This window comes from Rhipicephalus sanguineus, chromosome 2 (genome assembly GCF_013339695.2).
Source record: "Rhipicephalus sanguineus isolate Rsan-2018 chromosome 2, BIME_Rsan_1.4, whole genome shotgun sequence".
Classification (NCBI taxonomy): Eukaryota; Metazoa; Arthropoda; class Arachnida; order Ixodida; family Ixodidae; genus Rhipicephalus; species Rhipicephalus sanguineus.
The window spans coordinates 16676191-16693846 of NC_051177.1; the positions used below are offsets into that span (position 1 = coordinate 16676191).

At 43.0% G+C, this 17656-nt stretch overlaps 1 protein-coding gene across 1 annotated transcript; it reads right to left on the minus strand.

Annotated features, from left to right (window-relative positions):
- Nucleotides 1-15253: 15253 nt before the first annotated feature.
- Nucleotides 15254-17598, minus strand: LOC119382453 (mitochondrial import inner membrane translocase subunit Tim8 B). The gene is made up of 3 exons (XM_049412208.1): nucleotides 17547-17598; nucleotides 17086-17258; nucleotides 15254-15651 (listed from the first exon to the last, which is right to left on the minus strand). Exons 2-3 carry the CDS (start codon nucleotides 17179-17181, stop codon nucleotides 15475-15477), a joined length of 273 nt encoding a protein of 90 aa, XP_049268165.1. The 5' UTR covers nucleotides 17182-17258; nucleotides 17547-17598; the 3' UTR covers nucleotides 15254-15474.
- Between the last annotated feature and the right edge of the window lie 58 nt (nucleotides 17599-17656).

Below are 17656 nucleotides of genomic sequence, written 5' to 3' on the forward strand. Positions count from 1 at the left end.
CACAAACGATAAGCACAGGCAATGTTCTTTTTTTACTCAACCATTTTGCTAAAACAAGTGAAATCGCTCACATGAACATATAGTGAGATTGATTTGTTTGTAAATACCATGATGAACTTATCTACTCGAGTCCTTATTGATGTGCAAGTACTCTTAAAACTCTCAAAAGGAACAACGTGAACCGAAACATCAACTACAGATGTGTACAATAATGCCTACTTTGTTCTTGCACATTTTTAACCAAAGGAAAGAACTGCACATAGTAGTGCACACAGACATACTTTGCAAGAGCTGTGTGATGCTTTTCTTACTTAAAGGGGCCCTGCAACACTTTTCGAAGTAACCATCGCATGGCTTCATTAAAGGAGCTTACTGCCTCTCGAATCGACCGCCGCAAAGTTTTTTAGAATGCGTCAAGTACGAGCGGACTTAGAGATTTGTCGCACGCTGCAATTGCTTTCTTTCGCCCTGACGAGCGCGCTGAAAGCTGAGCAGGGAGGGATGGCACAGGGGAAAGAAGTTATGTCACGCGCGCGTCGTGACTTTGTGCACTTTTTTTTTCTTCAAACACACGGCTTACTTTCAGTGTGATTGCGAGCGCGCGTGCGTGCACATGGTGGCCTCGGTAACTACGCAGCTCACGATGCTCAAATAAGCCAATGGCCGTGAATCTGGGTATATGGCGCGGTCATTTGGGTATATGTCATCATTTGTAGAAAGAAGAGGGAACGGTTTCTAGCTGACTTTGAAAATTAATTGTAAATTTCAGGTCGTGTGCTGCGCTATAATGTTTGGCTCGCGTGTTCTCAGGAGCTTCGACTACCGATCGGCAGCGTTTTCTGGTGGTGCTGAAAAAATGGTTGCAGGGCCCCTTTAAGGTTTTGTTGATGTACATTATAAAATGCTTTTTGTGCACTTCTGCGTGTATTCTCAACCTGTCGTGCATTTTGTCCTTGCCTTTTATCGTCATGTCTTAGTAACTCCCACTCACATTTTTGAAAAAAAAGATATCAATGAAACACCAACTAGCTAAATCAGTCACGCTTCTTTGAACATTGTTGGGTAAACGTCGCCTGAATGTCAGAGCTACTGTTGCAGTACAGAGCAACGTCCACACTGCATTCATTTCACCGTGCATAACTGCTGTTTACATGTATGCAATGAAACTAGGTTCAATGAACCATTGTTGTACTCATTAAATGCAGCTGCTAAAAAGCAACACGCGTTCGTTCACACAAGGCCAGAAGGCGCTTAATATATTGACACAAGCTACATTCAAAGCTGGACGTTTCCTACACCCTCTGAGTTGCCCACGGCGTACTTGCAAAATAAAGAAAGAGGATCACCCGTGGATGCCATGGGCTCTGACAACACAGGCGCGTGTGAACCGCACGGGACTCCAGAAGCAGAAGAGGTGTGAGACTCTGGCGAAAGACAGTGTTTTTTGGATACCTCCGAGACATTCTCTTGTAGCTATCTGTTCGTAGGGCACAATTTCGCCCAGGCTAAGCAGTTTAATTAAGGGTGCTCCTAAACCGTGTGTAACGATATTTTATAGGACAGTTTTTGATTGAGTGTTAAGTGAAAAGGAAGCGTATATCATGTTCATATATTATACATAACATTAATATTTTGTCTTTGTACGCGGTGGGCAGCGGTGGGCATTCCTATTGCATGCCTATGCAGTTGTTCTAAACATACGAGACCTTGGCGATCGTGCTACTCATGGGCTCATACAATTCATGCATAGAGTAGACCCAGTTCATCATTATATAATCTGTATTAAGGAGAGAATATTTTGAAAATAAGATAAAGCAATTAAAATATGTCATATGAATAAATAACAAAGAAGAAGCAATACGAAGAGGAGCAGTAACCTCAGTGTTCAAAATTAGGCTAGAAACTTTCAAAAGAAACTTAATTGCAACTCTAGTCTATCTACTTAAACACCTACCCGAGTTGCAAACTTCAGAAAAAAAGAGAACAATAGCAGGCGTTCCATGTCTGCCCATTCATTAGTCCTGTACGCCTTTCTTTCCTGTTGGCTTCACTAGGTTGTGTCTAACTAAGAACGAGGCCTCGATCCATTCCCCTCCTTTTGTTCATTCATTACTTTTGTAGCAACTACATTTATTATCATCCTTTAAGAAAGGGTGACCTCTGGCAGAAATTGGTTTGACTTGATTTTCATCAAATTTGTCTGGGTGCAAGAGATAACGAATTGTCAAATGTTACCCAAAAATAAAGGAACATAAGCATGTGGTGCATATGCTGGCTTCAGGCCTTGAGAAGACATAGTTTCTCACTGAATTTTTCCTTGCCCACCTTTCCCTTTGGTACACCACTATCCATGTTTTGAAAGTGGACACAAGAAAGTTTAGTCAAAGACAAAACCAACATGACCAAGACCTCTGATAGTTCACTAAGTTGTTAACCCACAGTGCCTTAATGCAGTTGAAGTCCTTCAAAACTAAGCTAAGTCATTTACTACTTCTCCAGCTTCCTGTAGAGCAACTCGCGAAAATTTTGCCCGCCTGAACAAATATTAATCATTGCTTTGCCACCGTAAGCATTGCAGTTCCTTCATAAAGTGTGTAAGCAGTGTGAAGGGTCTTTCAGGGCTCTAGCTGCTTAAACGACCAGGATTCTTGAGAAGTACATCGCCACTTGTAAGACAGATACATCATCAATCGTGTAAGAAACTGAATGTCCGTGCTCCAGCTAAGCAATCTCATCAGGCCTTTCAGTAGCATGGTAGAAATTGTAAAAAGACGTCGCTAGTAGAAAATCCTAGCTGTGTACACATCCTGGTACTTATGATGTGTTCAGTGTTGTGCATTCTCACGACTGTGTGTTTCACATTTATAGTAAGCTCAAGCAGGTAATGCATTCCCATCATCTATTGTTGTAGCAGCAGATAATAAACAGGGTCCTGCACATGCTTGCTACCAATCTTGATTCCCTCCCCCTTTTTCTTTTATGCCAGAACTTTCCATGCCAACCTGCAAAGTGTTTGCCAAGAGGTGTCTTTGAAACACAGCTGTTACAGGGTGTGGCAAATACCAGTATAGTGACCTGACAATTTATAGGTTTCCTCGGTCCATGTGGGCATGTAAAATGACATATCAACCTAGTTAATAAATTTCGCTATTGATGCACCAACAGATCTCCTGCAATAATTCTCAACAGCCTTGCAAGACATAGTCTTGAAACAAGTCACTTTAAAGGTAAGTGTGAGGCAGGGTTGCCACTGACCTTCGAGTAAATGTCGCCAAAAGTCGCCATTTTTTTACAAATTTCGCCAACAAAGTCGCCATTCTAGATATGTGCGTCATACCTAGTAATAAAAATTTTCTCTCACGTATAGCCCCGTAGAATACAGTACCATCTAAGACCCTTAAATTATATTAACGTTTCTCAATGCCAGTCGTATCGCCCGCTTCACCATGGCAGTGCGTGGTGCTGCTTCTCCGACTAGCCGCAAGATGTGCGTGGTGGCGCAAGGGTGAATGAATGAAACACTCACGATATCCTTCCATCCCTGTCCGCTCGTTAAGGTAGAAGTGTGGTAAACATTGGGCGAAAACCGTGAAAGCGTTGTCTGTAGACAGCTTTACGTGAACATTATGAATTAAAATGATTAAAAGGTTTATTGAAGGTAACACGACAGAAGTCTCACAGGAACCGATCATTGGTGAGCCTTACACCTTTTCAGTGTGAACTAATATGATAAAGGACGTCACCGACCCTTTCTATAGTCCCTTATATCTACACGCTTCAATCCGATGCGTTATTAATGAACAGGTAGACAACATAAAATGTTATATAGCAATTGTTTTCATTGCACACGCTCACCGAGAACACTGGAAAATGCCTCAATAAATATTTTTTTACTGCACAAATAGCCGCGTATCCGCCTCTCTTCGCTATTCTAAAACAGTCTTTACGAGCTGAATTAGGGGTACTGCAACAGTGAATAAGTCGCCGAGCTATTCATAATAGTTGGAGCTTTGGCGGAACAAATGGTTGGAACCTTCAGCCCCTTCAGAAGCGAAACTTTAGAGAAGCTTAAAGCGCCGAAAGCTATTAACTCATAGTCAAACACTGCCCCCTCGCGGTTTACATTTTGCTAGAATGTCTCTGGGGGACGTTGCCGTATCTCCTGCCTCTAGATGAATTGAGATACGCACGAGTTACAGGACGGGCATACGGAATGACGCGTGATGTGCACATTCTACTCTTGGGTCTAAAACCAAGAAAAATACAGAGAATGTTGCCGCTCATTCGTTGGGAAGACAGTGAGCTTAGGATGTATAACTCAGTGGAGACCTAAGCCGAAAATCGCCAAAAATTCGCCATGTCGCCATTCATAATTTTAGGTCGCCACGGGCCCCTCAAATTCGCCAATTTGGCGAAAAGTAGCCACCAGTGGCAACCCTGGTAAGCAGTGCCACAGACACTGCTAGGGTGGCTAGAAGGCCCTTCTAGCCACCCTAACACTACGGCTCTTCGATTTTCCACTTCTGGCTACCCGCGGGCTGCCAGAGCCAGCCAGAGCGCGCTCGTTTTTCTCGGGTTGCTCCGACCCCCCCCGCGGTGCACTTCCGGTTGGCGTTCGTTTTTCTCGGGTTGGACGGTTCTGGCGACCCGCGGGGAGCCCGAGGGTCGCCAGAACCTTCCAGGACAATTTAGTCGTGGAAGCTCTCTGGAAGGTTTCGGGCTAGCAGACGCCGAAAAGAGACGATACGCGCTCGCCGCCATCTTTGTGAGGACTCGACGGATTGCAATGCGGGCGCTTGCGGACTACACCTTTGCTTGTCCTTACGCTCGGGCCGCTCGGCGCCGTTCCGCCGAGCGAGATGGCGCGATTACGAGTGGCGGCGAGCATTTGGAGCTAATGTTTATTGCTTTTCTTATGTGTCCCGTGAAGTTTCCTTCCGTGAACAACGCGGCGAACTGTCGCGTTCTAACCATTCTAACTGCGTCGTGCACATGTCCCAAAAGTTATATACACGTTCGTACGAACGCATGGAGACCCCTTTCGAGTTTATTTTTTCGTAGTAGTATTCGATTGTGGTGTCGTGTGTGCTTTATGTGCATTTAGCTGAGACGATTGTGATCTAACTACATATTTCGCTCCGTCGTATGTTTGCGTGCGTGAACCCCGTCAGAACTTAAATATTTCAACTAGGTCTTCGATGTTGATAAAATGCACTGATCGAATAAAAGCGATCGCGACATTGTTTTTTGTGTGATCCTCGTTGGTCGCGAACGGCGTGCGAGCGTACTTCGATCTACGGGCCAGTATACCCAGGTAGCACAAAACGGATAATTGACGTTTTATAAACGTTTATCCGAGACGATAAAAACGTTTAGAAAACGTCACGGAAAAGAAGCTAAAGGTCTAGAAAAGGTTTTATATCTCGTCTAATGTCCGGCTAGAATCCGTTTTTAAGACCATCTAGAAAACGTTTTTAAGACGATCTAGAAAACGTTTTAAAAACGTTTAGAAACGTCGCAAAAAATCCCATTTTTAAAACAGATAAAAATATCCCATTGCATCGTCTTTGAAAAGACGTTTTCTAAACGTTTTTAACACGATCTAGAAAACGTTTTAAAAACGTCGCAAAAAATCCCATTTTCAAAATAAAAATATCCCATTGCATCGTCTTTGAAAAGACGTTTTCTAAACGTTTTTAAGACGTCATGCAGGATCTCTTTTCTTTTAGCTGTTTTCTTTTTGCGCATGCAATTATAATAGTGCACGTTTTTAGGAAGCCCTCTCTGTTATAGTAATTACAGTTACTTTATTCTGTAATTACTATTACAGAGTGAGAGCTCAGTAGATTCACAGACAAAAGTGGTCATGTCATAATTTATTATGTAAAACAGCAACGATTCCTGTACAGCATAGAAACGTAAAAACCACGAAATGAGATATAGCATGCGACTCTATAACATTATTCAGAATCGGCAAAAGAACGCAAAATATCGCGGTAATTAACGTGCAGCTATATAGTATCCAACCTTCAAGAACACTTTTTGTTGCACGACTCATCATTCGCAAAATTGTTGTCAAACAACTAACAGTGCAATATCACAAAATTTAAGATCTGGCACAGCCATTCTGCAATATGTAAGCGTCGTCTCATTAGCTTTACTTAATCAAACGCAAGGATGAAGTGAAGAGAAATTGTCGAAAAGGGAATGTCGCTGAAGGCAACGACTCGACAAGGGGACTATTTTCCGTCAGGCAGGGGCGTAGCCAGAAATTTTTTTAGGGGGAGGGGGGGGGGGGTTCAACCACACTTTATGTATGTTCGTGCGTGCGTTTGTAAATTTTGGGGGGAGGTTGAACCCCCCCCCCCTCCTTGGCTACGCCCCTGCCGTCAGGGCCCTGACGAAGACAAGCATTCATGATAAAACGTTTCCTCAACGCTTCATCTTCCGCTGAACTTTTTCCTTGAAGGAAGGAGAGAGAGAGAAGGAACAGAGGATAGGCAGGGAGGTTATAACTAGCGTCCAGTTTGCTACCCTACTTATGGGAGGAGAATGAGGGAGTATAAATAGAGAGAAAGAGACATTTCACAACACACACACAGAGGAGTGTATCACAGGTGGTCACTCAATTTTGTTGCCTTGAAGTACTGCAGGAGGGCTCGTGTGGTTTTCTGGGCTGATGTGCTATGAAGACAGACTCCCAAGATCTTTCCTTCGGAAAAAGGCCGACCGTCAAGTCTCCTGAAGGCACACTGGCACACTGGAGAGTCCGCTGATGTGTTTGAAATAGCATACAGCGGCACAAATGACGATCGATAGTCGCTACACAGTTGCAGTTATCGCACATTGATGAATCTGCCCTACCAATCCGATAGGTGAATGAGTTAGAAGACGCTACACCGAGCCACAGCCAACACAGCAACACAACAAAAAGACGTGGACAGTAGAAGTGGACGGGACAGCGCTTAATTACTCCTGTCCACTTCTACTGTCCACGTTTTTTTTTTTTTTTCAGTGTACTGCAACCTAATTTTCCAAACATGAACGTAAACCAACAGGCCCAGCTCGCCATCTTGCTCCAACACAGCATTCTAAACAGGAAAGGAGGCATGAATCAAGCACCTCGTGTGTGTCTCCCTTCGTTTCAAAACAATCGTTCAGTAGCGCTACTTAAGACCACAGTTAGTGGAAATCGACTCCAACGTGTTGAAATCACTAATAACAAAACAAAACTGCAAAATAATATTTGGCCCACCCAGCCAAGAATGCGTAATGAAAAAAGAACGTAAATTGCTTGCAAAATCACTGTTGCTGAAGTGTATTGTTCACAAAATTAAACTTTTAGGAACGTTCTTACAACATACCTCTGTTGTAACATTTCTCACTGAAAAAATGTTGGCAAAAAACTCTGGCATCATTACAGAAGTAAGACTAGACGTTGGGAACAAAAGGCGCCATTTTAGACGTTAGCTAAAAATATTTGTGGATGCAGCATCCGTGTTTCAAACGGCGCCCACTAAAGAAGTAACGGTTTCAGGCTTCGAAATGCAGCGTACAAAACTTATCACAGAAATCATGGTCTGACATCCCTAGAGAGCTCACAGTTAAGCTTAAATGTGCCATGGCTAGCAGAAAATATGAACACTGTAAATTACAGCGACATATAACAAAAAGTACAACTAAACCAACTGTAGCGCGAAAACAAAATGTATGAACAGAAAACTAATCGAAACGACCACAAAAATTGCAATGAATGAGCCACTTACTAAAATGAATAAATAAAAATTAGGAATATGAAAATACCAGCCTGATAAAAAACATCTTTCTTTTATGATGCCCAGTATTAGAAAATGTCAGGCTAAAAGAACAAATTAATATAATGATAAGACACATCAGCTAAACAAATTGGGACTCTTCCCCATTTTTTACTCAAAAAGCACACAGCTGTAAACTCAGGATTGTCAGAGGCAGATCAGGGTATTGCACTTAGTACATCACATTGCTCAGTGTCAAAATATCACAATGTGTGGCAAGTCAGTCTGAACACATGGCGTAATGACAGGTACTTGATGGAAATCGCTAGGCACATCCGGAAGTCTGCAAAGAACACTACAAATAGCATACACACGAAAGTTGTTGTGCCATTAGCAGCATGGGGCAGCGTTCCACGTCAAAGATATTTTAGCACAATAGCCCTAGTGCGGTTTCTTGAAGATGCCGACAAACACGCTCAAAAAGGTTAACTGCTTTACAAACTGTGACCTTTTGTTTTTGAAAGTTTCCAAGGAAAAGAGAAAAATGTAAATCTCTTGACATCCATCTTTTTTCGTACTAAAACCTGTCAGTCAGCCCATCAAAAAGAAGAAAGTAATAATTTAGTTGGTGTAGCCTTTGTTTCTAAACATCTAGGGCAAGTACCATCTGCAATAAATAGGAGAAAAGATCATTTCAGTATTTGTTATTATATTTATAGGACGGTGTGAAAAGATGAAAACTCGATAACACCGTACGGCGACAGAGAGCGAGCCTGCTATATTGAACCAGGCACAAGAGACGCGCAAGAGAACCTCTTGTTTCTGCTAGGAGCTGCAGGCTTTAACGAGAAAGGAGGACGTTAACAGAGTAGGAGAAACAAATCACAAGTCCGAAAGCGCACCGAGATTGTCAAGGCAGCACTGAGAAAAAATGTCGAACTCCTCCCCGCGAAACGCGTCTTTGACTCTCATGCCCTCAGAAATTCGCAACAGAAAAGCGTGCCTCTCGTTACATGCGGCTAGTACTGTGGAAGAAACCATGAACCATACGCTGTCGCTGCAAAGATTCTCTCATCCACAAACTTCAGTGACACAATAAAACAGATGATACATGCCATAACTTCCAACAATGCAGTTTTAAAACTGGGTGCGCGAAGCTCTGCGTTCGTTCATCGCCATTGCGCATGCATGCATTATGCGCTACGTACGCAACAAACGCTATCTGCGTATCCCATTGTATAACTGGCTACTCCGCATGCGTCGTACGCCATCCTCTTGCGCACTCACGTTAAGTGGCGCAAATAGCATATGCGCCCAACGAACGCTATCTTTGCGTACCCTATTCTAAAACTGCTCCTTACACGGCACACGTAGCTTAAACTATTGTGTATCTTGAAACTGCCTCATCAAGCGGCCAAGAAAAGACAGTCATTTACTGAAATTAGGTTAACAAATATAAATATGGTTTTCGCTCATGTTCGTTCGAGCATGAACGGAAACCATGACGTGCATTTACGTTTAGAAAGCTTTGCTGAATAAATTCCGCGGTGACGTACTGCTGAAACATGTCGCACATGCAGCCCGTGATGCAATGGAACACGCTTTTTCATTTGCCATAGTTCTCAAATACTGAGCGCAAATGCAGTAAAAATGAACTTACCTTCAAAAATGACATGAGCCCGTGGTTTACAGTATCCGCAAATCCACAGAAAACTAATCGCACATCAAAGTAACCACGCCCGTCCCTCGAGCATAGAAGAAAGGAAGTTGCGAGAGCGTCCCGCGCGCAAGCTGATGAGTGAATTTTTCCGCAGAGAATCTTACGGGACTCTAACCGTCAGTCAGCGTAACAGTCGCTGCACAGAGACATACTTCCATTCGAGTCCACAAGTTTAACACGCAGTGAAGTAGTTTCATCACAGCTGTGTTTATAGCCTCCACGAACCACGACACAAGCACGAAATATAGCAAAAAGCGCATGACCGGTGAGCTCGACCGCCCATGCGAAATCGGCGAGCTTAACTGACATTGCAGAAGCAACGGCCGCGCCGATGGATACAGTCAGCGCTAAGGCCTTCGTGCGGAAGTTAGACGGTTATCGCTGCGAGTAAATTACAGTAAATGACGTAAAGTTTACTGGTTAACGAACTCTGAAGTCTTCATTATTGCTGATGCAATGTAGACACTACACACCTTTATCCTTTTGCGCGTTACTTTCTTTATCGTAATGAGAGATGGCGTGCGCAGGCTCGAGTTGAAATTTCATTTCGCAGTGGTTCATGCATGCCCATGCATGCATGGGCCAAGTGGCGCGCGGTCCGCTGCTGGGCGACAAAACGTCTTATAAAGTGCGTCTTCTAGACGTCACGAACAAGACGTTTTTAAAACGTCGAAATTGGTTTAGGATCGAACAAACGTCTTGAAATATACATTGCAGACCAAAATGGTCTTAAAAAATGCGTTTTCTAGACGTTATCGAAAACGGATATAATACGGATTTTCAGTGACGTTTTTAAAACGTCGAAATTGGTTTAGAATCGAACAAACGTCTTCAAATATACGTTGCAGACCAAAATCGTCTTAACAAATGCGTTTTCTCGACGTTATCAAAAACGGATATAACACGGATTTTCTGTGACGTTTTTAAAACGTCGAAATTGGTTTAGAATCGAATAAACGTCTTCAAATATACGTTCCAGACCAAAATGGTCTTAAAAAATGCGTTTTCTAGACGTTATCAAAAACGGATATAATACGGATTTTCTATGACGTTTTTAAAACGTCGAAATTGGTTTAGAATCCGTTTTATCCGTTTCATCCCTAAAAAAAACGTTTTCTAGACCATGTGTGCTACCTGGGTATGAGGTATGGTATTATGTTATGCTACGACGCGTCGATGTGAAAAAATGAAGATGAATTCAGAAATGTATACATCCTTTTGTTGCTTATTTCATCGTCGGCTTTGTCTTTTTCCACCTCTTAGTAACAATTCCATGCAGTATGAACGCGGTTATCACCTAGTAGCACAAATAAAAGCTGAGCTAGTACATGAGATTTTTGGAGTGCCAATTAGGACTGGAAAAGAGGCTCAGGCAACATCTGCCAAAACGAGTCGAAGACGCGTCACACAGAAGTTTATTTTAGATATAACGCGCACTCGTGGTACCCATACCGCCGCATGTCTCAAGTTATGACAAAACGCAAGCTGGTCAACGCGTGTGCGCGACGTAGTATGCGATAGATCCTCGAGCTCTTTTGGGGACACGGTCACTTTCGCGAGATTTTCGCGTCGTGTTGTGCAGCGACTGTTACACGTACTAAGCAGACGTGAGCTGGTTAAGCCGTTAGCGGCGTGGTAGCTCACCTTGCATCGCTTTCGTGGCGCCGTGCGCCAGCTGGCTGTTTTGTTCGCGGACGAGGCGAGTTGCGCACGATTTTGCGAACGTACAGTACGGTCCACTGTTAAAGGGAACACTCCAATGAGCACCTTTCATTTTGCTGGCTCTCTAACAGCAAGTTGACAGGGAAACATTGTTCATGCACTGCACGAGTTTGTCAAAAAGAGGCAGAACTGTAAACTCCCAGTAGCTGTATGCAAATCTAAGCCACTATGTTTTTGCAAGGGAGCGAAATCCAAACATGCCCTGCACGCAAGTGTTCCCTTTAACAGTGGACCCGTCTGTACGTGATCGTATCCCAAATCCGTATGCTCGAGAATATCACTTCACCTTTTCAGCAAACCTAGCCATATATTTTCAAGCGGGCAATGCAGAAAAACCAACGCGCACGCGGCGCAAAGTTTCGTTTGCTGCCACGGCGGTAGCGTTTGTTTACGTTTACGCTGGCTGTCCCAGCGTTCGATTTTGTAATCTTGGGGCAGCTTCGGGTTGTCTCGGGCTTCCCACACATGTGACCAAGACGCTGCTTCCTGTCCCGACCGGAACTTGCTGGCTGACCCTCTGTCTATTTCTGGCTGCCAGAGAACTGCCAGAAGTCCGAAAATCGAAGAGCCCCACTGCTGCGCGCGTTCGCGGAAAATCAGTGCCGCCACACGAGACTAGATTTGACTGTTTGGTCACATCTAAATAAAAAAGCTGCCGATGCATTCTTCACTAAAAAGGAACTAAAGTTCTGAACTGCCCACCCCTTGAAATCTTGGATTTTGCCATTTTCGACTGTTTTATTACATTTTAATAAAATTGTCTGTAGGTGCATTTTTGATAAAAATGATAAGCCTATAAGAAAAGTTGCAGGCAAATAACAATTTGTGTCAGAGTGAGAGCTCAATGTATGACAACTTCTAAAACGGCAATATTATCAACAGCAGTGCTCTACTTACCGAGAAATTAAGCTAAGTGTATCACACGATGAGCGCCACGAGTGGGACATTTTCGAAGTGATCCCGATGACGTATGATAGTCTGCCTACAATAAATCACTAGTAATCAAACTAGCAGCAATAAAAAAAGAACCTTCCGTGCATCAAAAGACGTAATAAAATGCTGTTTGTTCGTTTCCGTTTGATTCATGGAAAGAAGAACCTCTGTGGCATTGCCATGGGGAACGGCGCGCGTGGTTCAAAGGTTCCGTTTTCGCCGAACTGTGCTTCGCCGGGCACCCTGCTTCGCTCACGCGGTCGCGTCTCAGTGGTAGTTTCGGGATGTCTCGAGCCAATGTCTCGTTGGCACGTCCTCCGTCCACATCCATTGCGGCGATTGCGGCAAGCTTCGATGGCCGTTGTTGCTGCTGTGGGTCCCGCTACTTTCGCTCTGCTGCTACTAGTGCCGGCGGCCGCGCAGTAAAGGCGGGCAACGTTGCGCACGGCAGCAGTGACGCATGAAAATCTGATTTCAGCCGGGTGATTTGAAGTGCGCTAACGCGATGCGGACCCCTGAAACGTGATTTTATTTCAAAATAAGCACTTCCTTGGCATAAAAGTAGCACTACGAGGTTTCTGGACCGCTATTTCAACAATCAACATCGACTTAATATTTGCCTTTAGTGTCCCTTTAACCGTATATAGCCTTGGAAATCTTGAATTTTGCTATATTAGAATGTTTCATCACATTTTAATTAAATTGTTTGCAGGTGTATTTTCGACAAACAAAAGTTAAGCCTATAAGTAAAGTTACGAAATACCTACTACTAACCTAAACTTAACCTTATATAGCCTTAGGAAATCTTGAATTTTGTTAGTTTCTAAAGTTTCGTCACATTTTAATAAAATTGGCTGCGGATGCACTTTTGACCAAAAATGTAAGCCTATAAGTAAAGTTGCGACCTACCCACAACTAACCTAACCTAACCTTATATAGCCTCTGGAAATATTGAATTTTGCTATTGTAGAATGTTTCACTTTTTTAATAAATAGTCTGCGGGTGTATTTTCGGCAAAACAAAAGTTAAGCCTATAAGTAAAGTTTCGAACTGCCCACTACTAACCTAACCCAACCTAACTAACCTCGCTTAACATAGCCTTTGGAAATTTTGAGTTTTGTCGTTTTTGATTGTTTCATCACATTTTAATAAAATTGGCAGCAGATGCACTTCTGACCAAAAAGGTAAGTCTATAGTCCAGTTGCGAAGTGCCTAATACTAACCTAAATCAATCTAACCTACCCTTATTTAACCGCTGGATATCTTATTAATAAGAACTAACAGACAATGCCAAGGAAAGTATAGGAGATGTTATTCGTAATAATTAGGATATGATTGTGAAGAAGGCCAAGTGGACGAAAACATAACTTGCCGCCGGCAGGGACCGAACCTGCGACCTTTGAATAACGCGTCCGATGCTCTACCACTGAGCTACGGCGGCGGTCATCCCCCCATCCTCTTCATATGGTATATATGTGCATTTACTTATTTTTTATTTACAAATACTGCCACCTTGCACAGCAACCTAGGAGTGTTAGTCAGCGCCGATCGCAGCCATGGCGGCGAGTGTGGAACCTAACTTGGCATTATTGTCTGTTAGTTCTCATTAATATTGTGTCTAACAAAGAAAAACTAGCCCTTAAAAGCCACCTTCTTTCCTTCACTCTGGATATTTTGAATTTTGCGATTTTAGACTGTTTCGTCACATTTTAATAAAATTGGCTGCGGATGCACTTTTGACCAGAAACGTAACTAAAAGTTGCAAACTGCCCACTACCAACCTAACATACAGGGGCGTAGCCAGGGGGGGGGGGTTCAACCCCCCCCCGAAATTTTTAAATTTTGCTTGCGTATATATACACGCACATACAAACACACGCATGAACTTACATAAAGTATGGTTGAACCCCCCCCCCCGGGAAAAAAATTTCTGGCTACGCCCCTGCTAACCTAACCTTATATACTGTAACCTAACCTCACCTTACATAGCCTTTGGAAATCTTGAATATTGCTATTTTCGACTGTTATGTCACATTTTAAGAAAATCGGTTGCAGACGCACTTTTCCAAAAACATAAGTGTATAAGTGGCGAACTGCCCACCACCATCCTAACCCAACCTTCTATAGCGTAACATAACCTACTATTATATAACCTTTAGAAATCTTCAATTTTGTTATTTTTTACTGTTTTGTCACATTTTAAGAAAATTGGCTGCAGATGCACTTTTGACCAAAAAGGTAAGTCGTTGCGAACTGCCCACTACTAACCTAACCCAACCTAGCCTGACCTCATATAGGCTTTGGAAATCTTGAATTTCTGTATTTTCGACTTTTTGGTCACATTTTAATATAATTGGTTGCAGGTGCATTTTTGACCAAAAAGGTAAACCTTTAAGTAATGTTGCAAACTGCCCACTACTAACTCAACTTTATATAGCCTAACCTAACCCAACCAAACCTAACCTTATGTAGCCTTTTGAGATCTTGGTTTTTGTTAGTTTCGACTGTTTTGTCACATTTTAATAAAATTGGCGGGGGATGTGCTTTTCATCAAAAAGGCAAGCCTATAAGTAAAGTTGCGAATTGTCCACTACTAACCTAACCTATGCCAACCTATCCTTACATAGAGTAACCTAACCTAACCTTATATAACCATCGCAAATTTTGGATTTCGCGATTTTCAACTGTTTCATCACATTTTAATAAAATTGGCTGCGAATGCCCTTTTCATCAAAAAGGTGAGCCTATGATAAAGTTCTGAAATATCCACTTCTAGCCTATCCTAACCATAGGTCGGCAAGCTCACTCATGATTAGACTCACTCAGACTGAGCGAGTCCGAGTGAGTAATATTTAGGCAAGTTTGAATCTGAGTGAGTCAGGATTGAGTAAAATTTCAGTGAGTCTGAGTCCAAGTGAGTCCAGTTGAAGAAAATTTTGGAGAGTTTGAGTGAGCTCCACATTTTTTGCCGACTTATAGAGGACACTAAGAATACACAAAAAGCAGAAGGAGGCAATGTTTGAAGCGCGACCAAGGCCAGTTGCAGATGCAAGAGTGCTTGCTACATCTTCTGTTGACTTCAAAAACTAAGTGCCTTTCACATAAGCAATGATACCAGTGACAATGCCACAGTATACTAAACTTATTTTAATTACTAGTACTGTTCTTCATGCACATGAAATAAAGTTTCATAAGTTTTAATTTGTGCCACTAAACACGAGGAAACCTGATGATTGCTGCAGTCGTAACGGCTGACTCTTGAGTGTTGTTCCTTTCCTTCGTCCAGGTGAATGGTGATGCACTAGATTTGTTTCCCTTCAAACGTCATAAATTTTTCACGCAGGGCTATGTGTGGCCGGCAGCTGACCTCTGCAGTAACTGTGCAAAGCGATTGGTGATTGAGAGTGATGTGTCAATGAAACGCTCAACACAGTTTGATAGGCAGGTCTCAGTCCGCCCATCCAGCTTGGTGCCCGGCTTGTCCATGCACTTGTCCCAGCAAATTTCGTTGAGCCGATGAACCTGCGAATGAACACACCCTTATCAGTAACACAAGTAACATTGAAAATTGCCAACCACTACTTTTACACACCTTCAGAGCTCTCATGAACTCCTTTTAAATTTAAGCATGACATCAGGTGATTGGCAACTAGTTTAGCCAGACGTAAGTTTTGAAATTAGCTTTGGCTGGATAGCTTAAGAGAGAACCTGACAAATATTCATTGTTTTACAATTACCCTTTCAGCCATTCTGGTATGCCCAAAAGAGCTGAGGTTGTTTACCTAAGGTCCATGCTAACAGCACACATGAAAAGTTTAGAAGCAAAACTCAAAGTTACTTAAAGGTATTTATTGATGACTCACATGCTATTTCACATTTTCCGATTCTTTCATTTAAGTATTGTTACACCCTGTATGTACAAACAATTTTAACTGATGTGCAAACCACTGCTTCTACTTTTTTTTGTCAATAACCAGTCTTTTGTTTTGCCTTGAAGAATTGTCTAGCCCCCCCCCCCCCTCGACAACTACAAATCCCAGATTAAGTTGAAAACTCAAAGACGCTTACAATAGGCATCTTGTTCTTCTACTGAGGAAGCTGCTTTCAATTTGCAAACTAATTCAGTACTTGGAAAAGTAAAAGCCTCACCGATTCAAGCGCTGATTATAGAATTTGATGTGCCAAGAAGGCACATCAAAAGCGCTGTTCAATGGCATAACAAAGGGCATAAGATGATTGATGTTCTCATATGTACCATTTCTGTCAAGCCTTTTCACATTGAGTCTAAAACTAGCTGAAGAATCGAAAGTTCTATATCCATTCTGCGGTGTTGCTTTTATGTGAATATGCAAAACTGTGGTGTAAAACGTAGGTTTCCACGGACTGGATCAAGTGACACCTGGTGAGGATAAAACTTTGCATTCAACGTTGTAATATAGGGAGCGCACGGTCAATCGTCAAATTTACAATGGAAGCTAGCCACAATTGTAACGACGGATGCAGCGAGTTCATACACTGCATCTAACCGCTTCCATATGAACCCTATTGGACGAAATGTTAAACTGGTAGGGACTTTGCCTCGCTTGTTCACGCTAAGCAGTTTCAGAAAAGACACTACAAGCCACATAGGCCACAGCAGGGGCTCCTCAGAGAGCAACAACGAAAGAAGGCACCGCTATTGTGACCTTCACAAGGAATCCTCCCCGATGAAAACACACTAAGCTTCAAAGGGTTAGCTCAACAATAAAAGCACACACTACACGGTTTCAAAATCAAACACTCTAGGCTGAAATCTGAGGAACCACCGCCGTAGTGTGCACCGCACTCGGACGTCGTTTACAAACACGTGAATCAGTAGCCGCATGTCGGCACTATGAGAAACATAGCTGATGCAGAGGAGCGGCATGGAGAAAACATGAAGAAAAGTTAAAAGTGACGAAACACACGTGTTCCCACCTGCGCCTGGAATTGCGCTTTCTGCTGCTCCACGGCCAGGAACTGTTGCATTTCTCGGTCCACACCCGCACTGGCATCACCGGAGTCAAACGACATGCTTAAAAAGTACTAGAAATGTTTACTGTATAAATAAGTATTGCTAGCTTTCAACACAGTTACACAGGGGTTGCAGAGTATAGTCGCCCATTTTTTTAACCTGAACGCGCGAGCATCGACCGCCAAGTTGATAAGCGCCGTACAACGGAGTGCAGCGGCGAAATGAACGAGAATACGCGCATGCGCGCAATGAGCAGTCGTGGGCAACTGCCGTCTGCTGACTTTTCCGCAGACGGCAGCTGTCCAAGACTGCTCATTGCGCGCATGCGCGTATTCTCCTTCATTTCGCCACTGCGCTCCGTTGTACGGCGCTTATCAACTCGGCGGTCGACGCTCGCGCGTTCAGGTTAAAAAAATGGGCGACTGTACACAGCAGTAGACATCGCCGGTAGCGCCAGTCATCCAGGTCCGCTATCAAATCAAGAGAAGGTAAAATTTTGCCGTTTGAATTGATATTTACCCTTATAATTTTATT

Bases quoted from the DNA above. Each gene is read 5' to 3' on its own strand.
- LOC119382453 (XM_049412208.1), bottom strand. From the start codon at position 17,181: ATGTCGTTTGACTCCGGTGATGCCAGTGCGGGTGTGGACCGAGAAATG. The intron at 15,652-17,085 runs GTGGGAACACGT...GTTCATTCGCAG, and splicing joins AAGCGCAATTCCAGGCGCAG to GTTCATCGGCTCAACGAAAT.